This window comes from Dryas octopetala, chromosome 1 (genome assembly GCF_963921425.1).
Source record: "Dryas octopetala chromosome 1, drDryOcto1.1, whole genome shotgun sequence".
In the NCBI taxonomy this organism is placed as follows: domain Eukaryota; kingdom Viridiplantae; phylum Streptophyta; class Magnoliopsida; order Rosales; family Rosaceae; genus Dryas; species Dryas octopetala.
The window spans coordinates 21902873-21912656 of NC_141366.1; the positions used below are offsets into that span (position 1 = coordinate 21902873).

Consider the following 9784-nt stretch of genomic DNA (forward strand, 5'->3'; position numbering starts at 1 on the left):
AATAATTACGTTAATTTTTTTTATATATGTTATTCCACACAAGTTTAAAGAAAAAAGAATCTTATTTTCTTGAACTATAATATTTCAAAATTAATTAACTTGAAATTGATATATGATCATTAGTCACAATTTGTGACCTCTCTATTGAAAAATTGTTGCTTACGCGTCAAGTCAAAGTGAACAACAAGCGGAAACCTGCAATCTGTTTTGGGTTTTATTAATGATACACCCCTGTTACACCTTCATCCTTTTAGAAACTCAATTCACTTTTATATTTTAGTAAATTCATTTTTGTCTGCATGCATGAGCTAGCCATGGCCAAATTGCCATGGCTTTCAGCGTTTTAGTGCTTTTAGATATTTTTAGAAAACAAGGCACATGGACACTTTTTATTTGTCCATGTCAGGATATAAATTAAGGTCCTCAATTCTGATGACTCCAATGTATTTCCCTCCGCAACAAATAGTGAAGAGTAACAGTCATGTATATATATATATGGCCACACCACACTCAGCTTGGTAAGTACCATGCCGTAAATGTGACCCACTATCCAACTTCTTCTTCCTCTCAAAACCTCATTTTCATCTGGGTTTTTCTTCTTTTCCCTTCTTGGTTTCTCTTATTTTCTCTTCTTGCTTAATTCAAGATTTGAGTGCGCAACAACAATATGAGTGTTAGGCTTTTGTTCGGAATCCTTGGTGGGTTTTCTTTTCAATTTTCCATTTGCTTTCTGGCTTTTTGCTTCTCAATTGGGTTTCTTAATTTCATTGCACATTTGCTCTTCCTTTAGGATTATATATTTGTGTACGTGTTGCTTGTTTTTTGGTTTTCTGATATCATCGATATATTGCTCTTTATTTTTACACAGGAAATATCACTACGTTCTTCCTCTTCTTATCCCCAGCGTATGCACCTCTCTCTCTCTCTCTCTCTCTCTCTCTCTCTCTCTCTCTCTCTCTCTCTCTCTCTCTCTCTCTCTCTCTCTCTCTCTCTCTCTCTCTCTCTCAAATGGAATTCCTTTGGGTCTGAAAATCTTTGTGTAAGTTGATTAAAGACTTTCAACATTATTTTTAATATTTAGAATTTTGATCCTCAAGTAGTGCTTGAACAAGCTTCGATCCTTAGATAAGTGCTTGAACAAGCTTCCTTAGATAAGTGCTTGAAGACTTCTCGAGCAATACTCGATGGGGTTCAAGCATTTCTGGAGGGGATGAGCTCTAGTATTATTCGATGGTTAAATTCTAAAAATTTTAAAAAATATTTTTGGCAAAAAAAAAAAAATATATATATTTAAAATCTTTAATAAAACAAAAATGGGTTAGTTTTCAAATTTTTCATGTTTCATAAATTTCCTTAATTCTAATCTTTTGGATGATGGCTTAATTAATAGGAAGACATTTTGGGGCATAGTACAAAACAAAAACACAGGACACTTCTCATGCATTCCCTATGTGATGACGTTCTTCAATAATCTCATTTCCATTTGGTAGGTATATATATATGCTAATTATCATACGTTTCTTTGTTTGGACTTTCTCTGTCATTGAGTATATATATGCTAAGTACATATATGCATATATAATTAACCAAACAGGTATGGTCTTCCTTTTGTGTCCCCAAACAACATACCTCTTGTGGTAATCAATGGGATTGGTGCACTGTTTGAAGTCATATATATCGTGATCTTCTTCAAATTTTCCCCATGGAAAATGAGGTCTACAATTGCTGGCCTCTTAACTCTTTTGCTGGCTGTGTTCGCTAGTGTGGCCTTGGTCTCATTTTACCAACTGACGGACCACAACATCAGACAGAAATTTTGTGGCATCGCAAACGTTATAGCTTGCATTTTTATGTACTCCTCACCACTATCAGTTATGGTAAGTTGTATATTTAGTTAATTATCATGCTTATTTTATACCCATACATCTTAATTGTGATTCATATATTATATACTAATTTGTGTTTAAAATGTGTGTGTTTGTGTATGCAGTGGAGGGTTATCAAAAGTAAGAGTGTGGAATTTATGCCATTTTGGGTGTCACTATTTATTTTATTGGCATCTACATTCTGGTTCATCTTTGGTCTACTTAACCATGACATATTTGTTATTGTAAGCACTTAATTATGTCCCTTCTTTCTTAATTACAAGTTTTCAATCTGTCTGTTTACTATATATATGTAGACTTTTCAATTCCACCTTCATCAGTCAAAAGCAGAATTCAGAGATTTGTTATATAAGCAAAATGCTATGGTTTGTGCAGATACCAAATGGGACAGGGTGTGTAGTTGGGGTAGTGCAGCTGATCTTGTATAGCGTCTACTGTGGCAACAATGGCAAACACCCTTCTGATAAGGAGTTTGTGGAACATGGCGGAGTTGAGATTGTGGGGTTCGAGCCAAATCATAAAAGTGCCAAACCTCAACTGTCCATCTAGTAGACCTCATTTTTGAGGCAATTTCACGTGTGAAAGTTTCTTATCTCTTTTCTAACTTATTTTATTGTAACCACGTACTAATGAAATAAAGTCTGTAATGTGTTGGTGGATTCCACTTCACCAATTCAATTTACTTTGTTTTATTATAGAGAAGTAATATTCGCATTTCAGTTTTCTATACCTACCCTCCTCAAATTCATTTTAATACTGTTATATCTTTTTGTTATTTTAATTTCCAAAACTATCCTTTATCCTTTTAATTCTTTACACCCTTTTTAGCTCCACCTACCCGTTTTAGTTTTCTACCTTCTGTTAACATTGCTTAGTTCGGAAGAACTTTGTTTGGTCTTTGAATCAATTAAAGCAAAATCCTTTGATGGTGATGAAGAAAACGAAGAAGAAACTCACTTTCTTTTTTTTTTTTGCTCATCGATTGAGATTAGAATTGCGATAATAACAATTTTATAAGAAACCTTATCTTCCCCATGATAAAAGTCATAAAACCATGTGCAAAGGATGTTGTATTGGTAATATTAGCAAGGTGGAGTTGAGATTGTGGGGTTCCGGCAAACCATAAAAGTGATATCTTTAAGTCCTTTAACCGTCCATCTAGTAGGCCCCATCTTTGAGGCAGTTTCACACGTGGGACTGCACAAAGCTCCACTTCTAAATGGGCCCCAATTTTTGTTTTAATTTAAGTAATTGATGCCATTTTTTATTTTTAGCAAATTACATTTAAATTAATAAAATATTTTAATTTTACATAATAATTAATGTAAAGTTTCTTTTTTCATAAAGGTCAATGAGTTTTGAAATTATATATCATTTTAGTCACTAAGTTCAATTCACTTAATGATATCATGTATTTTAGTACATTAGAAAATATCAATTTGCCCCTCCCTTTTTTTCATTATTTATGAGCATAAAATTATGACATTATCCTTAATTTAGTTTAGGGTATAGAAATGAAGTACATAGTACATAAATGAGGTTTAGGATTTAGAATTAGGATTTCAGAGTTTATGACTTAAGATTTAGGTTTGTCCAAAAGCCAGAAGTTAAACCCTAAGTCATTTTGCTGAGTAGCATTCAAACACAAAATTGATACAAATTTAAATATGAATAGTAATGCATATTTATTAATTTATTGTAATTCATATTTTTTTCATTTTAAATTTTTAATCAATATTGACTAAAATAAATTTTGAAAAAAATGCATTAATTAAAATGTAATTGTGAACAAATTTATTAATTTATATGTAATTAACCATTTTTATTTTTTTTCTTTAATTACAAAAGTTTCTTGTCTCTTTTAAATGCCTACTATAACGACTTATGCGATAAACTCTCTAAAGTAGTGGATTCCACCTCACCGTTTCAATTTATTTTGTTTTATTATAATAGCTTTCTTTAGTTTTTTTTTTTCTTTTGTTTTATTACTTGTGAAACTTTGTTTTTATTCTTTTTTTTAATAAAGTTTGCAATAAGTTTATTTTTCTAGGAGGTACACCTCATTTTTTTCTTTGCGTTTCTGTTTTTTCTTTTGGTTTAGAATGCATTCCATCTTTTCGACCAAAAAAAAAAAAAAAAGAATGCATCATCATCACCTGCTGGTGTTTTGTTTCGTAGTGAACATTTAGTTTCTTTCCAAACTGGATTTCCCATCTAGGATTCTAGCTTTTCCTTTTCAATGAGTGATATTGACAATTGCAAATAATTGGATATTGATGGATTTTAATTATACAAACAAATGTAGGGTACAGTATTACTGTTTTTAGTTGAATCTTCCATGTACTAGTTTTTATGAGTTACCAAGTACACCAATTGTTGGCATGTATATTGCCCAAAGTATCAACCCAGACCATTAGCAGTATTTGACATTTGAAATCAAAATAATTCAATATGGATTCAATATATATAAATAGAACTTAAGTTCAATATTCGGATTTTGATGATGAGTTCAATGCGCCTCAAAGTTGTAGGCAATTTCCCGTACCATCATAGAACTTTATGTTCTTAACCACATAGAACTCCAGGTTCTAAAAAATAATTGAAAATATCGAGGTCATGGATCTTCTGATTTCAATAGAAAATCATGAAACTTCTGGTTTTTTTATTGAACTTTATGTTCCAATTTAATAGTGTACCTTTGTACATATACTGCCAGAACATGAGGTTCTTGACAAAGAGTAAATTGTGAACTTTATGATCGATGTTCATATTGACTTATATATCTGAAATTAATTTGGTTTGGGATATTAAGATGTTCAAATTCATGGAAACTCTATTACTATAAAGATTTTGTAATAAATGTTTTTGGGAATCATCAATATAGAACTTTGTTCGTTGGGTGATATAATATAGATCTTTTAGAGCATTCAATTAAGGTTACAACTTGTATTAGCTTTTGCTAATTTGAATTTGAGGTTTCTGTTTTTTTAGTCGATAAATTTGACTGGTCAAGTCATTAAGGGCATATTTGGTACATCATATTAGACTATAGATAGAAGTAAATAGTCTATGTCAGTTGTTTGATGTCAACTTGTATTATTTAATTATCTGACTATGTAAACCGGACTGAGCTTTTAATACTCTCCTTACCTGACTAACTAATACAACCCACACACCTGAGATTAGATAATACACGCTTAATTATAAAAAAATTGTGAAAACAAAAACACGTTGAAAACCAATAAACGCTCTTTTCATCTTCTTCTCCCTAGGGTTCTTCTATGCTATCTTCTCCACATATTATTCTCTTCGCTCTTCTCCAAGTATCCATATCTCACTCACTCTCTCTCTCTCTCTCATACTCTCTCCAATATGCTTCTTCTTGCTTCATCTTTGTTCTTTTCTCTTCATCTTCTCTTTCTTTATATATTTCCTCTTCTATGCATGGTGTCTGATTATTTCTTCTTATCCTTTCTTTTAGATTTATTCAATAGATCCTTTTATTACATTTTTTTGGGAATTAGGTTATGATTTTTTCTTCAAAGTTTTGCTTGGGCGGTGTTTTTCTTTAATTTCCACTAAGTTATCAAAGAATTAAAAAAAGAGTCTGATCCACTGCTATCCGACGGAGCACCAAATACAATATAATTTAGTCAGACTGTTTATCCGAAACAGTACCAAATGCCTGATAATATTTTCAATAAACAATCAGTACTTTCCAGAACAGATTAATATTATCCGACATAAATTAGTTAGTACAGTCCGACGTACCAAACGAGCCCTAAATATCTCCATGTCTTTTCATGTAATAATTAAGGAACTTTTCTTCTGATTTATCAAGGAACTTTTGTCCATATTTATTAAGGAACTTTTCTTCTAATTGGATTGAGGAGCTTTAGTGCTCTTTTAGTTGTATAAGCAATGAGGATCTTCTGGGTCACCATTGATTTTATGATATTTGAAGATTTTTGAGCCCTCATTAATTGTATAAGAATTTAGTCATCTTGACACGTACTCATTCGATTGTATAAGAATTGAGGTATTTTTGGCGCACATTCAGTTGTATAAGGATTAAGTATCTTCTAGCCCTTAATCAATTATATAAGGATTGAAGATATTCTAGCCCTCAATCTATATTTATATAGGTTTTAACTCTGCTCAAAATTCCGGAGTTATAACCTAACATAATGCCAACAAACCAGTGCCGTGCGCTCGGGAGAAGAAGAAAATAGCATTGCCGAGCACTCGGCACTGGAAATCAGTAAAAAAAAAATTGTGAGCATCCGCCCTAGAGAAGGACTAATATATATATATATATATATATATATACGGTGGCACTCTTGTGCAGACACATCCAAACAAAAAAAAAGTGCGGACCCTGTGTAAAAAAAAAAAATTTGCAAACGCTCGCCAATCCCACCGAACGCTCAGTAATGTAAGTCCACAAAAAAATAAGTGCAGGCGTCCGCCTTAGAGAAGGATTGTATATATATATATATATATATATATATATACAAGAATGCTCTAAAACTAACTAGTTAGTAAGATAATACAAAACTAACCACGCTATTGGGCCCACTGCACAATATAATTTCAAAATCCGAACCATTTATTTTATAGGCCATACTTCAAAGATCATTCCTGTAAAAAATCTTCAAAATCGAAAGTCATTTAACCATTTGATTATAATAACAACTATTTCTATACTTTTATCAAAAATACTGATCGTCTATTTATTTGATCTCAATTAGATGACTACATGATTTTCGATTTAGTTGATTTTTTGCAATGATGATCTTTGAAGTAAGGCCTAAATAATTGATGATTCGGATTATGAGATTAGTCATGTGGTGGGCCCAAAAGCATGGTTAGTTTCGTATTAACTTGTTAACTGGTTAGTTTTAGAGCACTCCTCTATATATATATACAACGAAACTGCAAAGTCACATATAAAAGTTTTATATATGCCAACATAGATTGATGTTCTAGCATGGTAGTCCATCATGAATTTGTAAGAAAATGGTTTCTTGTACGCTTGAAGCATGACGAATCTATAGGTTCCAAATTTTAGCTCCCTAGAAGTGGAGAGTATATGAAATGATCCACACAAGCTCAATTAATTAAAATTAAAGATCCACATTCTTTACACAAATCATCCTAGAAGAGATGATCGACAGTCCCTAAAGAGACTATAAAAAGCCCCTGAACAAGCATGGATACCTACTTACAAAGATATATTTATATTTAATGCATGCAAATGAGAATTGTGAGATTGTTGATGTATTGATGATATATTTTGTTTATAGTAGCTACTAAAAATCTTCAAGGGCTATAATGATGTTGAACCACAGTTACCATAAATGTCGACAAAATTAAACAATTGGCCAAATTGGAAAGAGGCAATTCTAGTAGAATTGAACATCATTAAAAACGTGGAATAATAAGAACATATAGTTCAAACACCTTGAAGGTTATAGAGTGTTTGAAATAAAGTGAATAAAATCACTATATATAATGGCACAAGGTTTCTCTAAAGAAACATGAGATTGTAGCAATGAAAAATATATATTCTCATGTTATAGATGCAACCGCGTTTCAACAAATCTAGTAAATTTAACGCGTTCATTGTATATGAAGATTTACATACCTTATGAAAATCTTTAATGATTATGAAATGCTTGAAACATATCACCATAAACGATTTAATTCTTAAGGAATATATGACAAATTACTAGTAAAATCTATATTAAAACTGTAAAGTGCCATGAAATATTATATGCTTAAAGCAAATCAATCCTTGAATGATTAAAAAAGCTTGAAGCTCAAAGTATTTACTCAACTTTATCACCATGAATATAGTCAAAATTGCCTCATTGAGTACTTTGATTAGAACCCGAATTCAAAAATGTTGCAATATATATTCAAACTCTTAATAAAAGTTATGAATTAATTAAGGCTCCTGAAGAGCTCAGAAAATTATTAAATGCTAGAATATTGGATTTAAAAAGAAATGACCTTGGTAAATGAAAATAGTGTCTCGAGCTCCAGATCGAATACTATATTAGTAGAATTTGTATGCCCCAACGGTCGTTTGGTCTGTTGGCACTAAGAATGATTACTTTCCTTCCTAAGAAAGATGGAGGAAATATCTTTGGTCCAAAAGCACCATGTCTTAGTGTAATTGGTGCCTTATTAAATTTAGCACAATGCAGTAGACCGAATATGACATTGTTGATTGTATCATGTAATTTTTTCAATACTCAAAGTATTTTCATAATTATTAATATCTTTTTAGAGAGAATTGTTTCTAACCACTTTATTTAGTGAAACTATATTTTGTTAGTATTACTCTAACCCCAATAGGAATTCAACATATGATGACAATCATATATCTCCTGATAGTTTGGAAGCCATGTTCATACAAGTATTGCCAAACTTCACTCTCTAGAAGATGATATATGAGATATCATTATTTGTTGAATTATTGAGCTAATCAAATTAAAGTTTGTTGTTATCAGGGGGAGCATCTAGCCATTTTGCGCGTTGTACTCTTTTTCTTTCGACTAGGTTTTTGTCTCACTGGAGTTTTCCTAGCAAAGTTTTAATGAGGCAAAGTGCATCCAACATTGCATCATTGATATTACAAAATGTTGCATCCAACATTGTATCACTTTGGTTTTGTCTAATTCAATGTAAAATAGGAGACCTTAAGTACTTATTCTGATCATCCAAAAGCTTATAAATAGAGACTTATGTGAATGAAAAATATACTCTGATTCCTCCCAATTCTCTCTTATGTTCTCTTATTATTTTCTTAGTTTTATAACACAAACAACTATTCTTCCTTCAATCTTTATTCGGTCGAACTGCTATTCTTCTTTAATTTGTAATTTTCTCTATTAATTAAGTTGACGTGGTTTTTTAATACATCCATATTAATTAGGCCAATCAATACGGAATTCAATTTGAAATTCAAGTAAGAAGCTTTATAATTAGATTTAGATGCCCCGAGACAAACGCAGATGCACCTGATATGACAGGCAATATTAGATACAACAGTACGTCAACGCCTTTGATATTTACACACCAAGTCAAAGCGTCATGCAACATGAGTTCAACTTCAAATGTCCTAAATATTATATCAAATTAGTAATAATTACTAATTATATATATAAATTGAGTTTTCAATGCTGATATCATAGCTTTAGTGTTAAGTTGAGATTAATATATACTCCGAGATTTTGTTTGATTTTATCTATCAACTTGGTGCCAATGGCAGGTTGGTTCGGAGGTTGACTGACAAATACAAATTGAAATTTGAATATAAGAAGCATCATCTTATTAGTGATCATTATTTTGACACCCTATAGAGAAATTAAAGAGCGCGCGTTCTTAATTTCCAATCATTGCAATTGAACAAACCTTCCAATATATTTATTTCTTCAATATATTGCAATATTTCGACACCAATGGAAAAGAAAAGATATATTCTTCAATATATTGCAATATTTCGAAATTAATTTAAAATGGATTTGATCATGAGTCACATTTTGTGGTCTCTCTATCAAATTTTTTTTTTTTTTTGGCCAAGCTCTATCAAATTATTTTGGTTACACATGCATAATGATATATGTCAAGTGAATAATAAGCAGGAAAACTTAATTCTGTGATCAAACAACTCTCGAACATACAACCATTCTTTGATTCTTTGATGCTTGATGTTCACGGGTTTATTTTTCAACTACTAAAATATAGATTCTTCATCATTAGATGTCATTGTATATATAACATGCATAAAGGCACACTGAGACGCACTCACCAAGCAATGCCACTACAAGAAAAGTAGGTATATATTGAATTCAGGGGAACCATGAATAGAATTTCAGGTGATCGATCCG

At 31.4% G+C, this 9784-nt stretch overlaps 1 protein-coding gene across 4 annotated transcripts; it reads left to right on the plus strand.

The window, feature by feature from the left end:
- The first annotated feature begins 505 nt into the window (after nt 1–505).
- Nucleotides 506–2593, plus strand: LOC147299143 (bidirectional sugar transporter SWEET1-like). 4 transcript variants are annotated; one of them, XM_086246763.1, is made up of 7 exons: nt 506–698; nt 869–912; nt 989–1039; nt 1391–1486; nt 1595–1877; nt 1991–2110; nt 2262–2593. In XM_086246763.1, the coding sequence occupies exons 2-7, from the start codon at nt 908–910 to the stop codon at nt 2433–2435; spliced, it is 729 nt and encodes a 242-aa protein (XP_086102889.1). In that variant the 5' UTR covers nt 506–698; nt 869–907; the 3' UTR covers nt 2436–2593. The 4 variants fall into 4 exon arrangements, with proteins under 4 accessions (XP_086102889.1, XP_086102905.1, XP_086102881.1 ...); XM_086246779.1 differs by having other exon boundaries at nt 1763–1877; XM_086246755.1 differs by lacking the exon at nt 989–1039 and having other exon boundaries at nt 869–905.
- Nucleotides 2594–9784: the final 7191 nt, after the last annotated feature.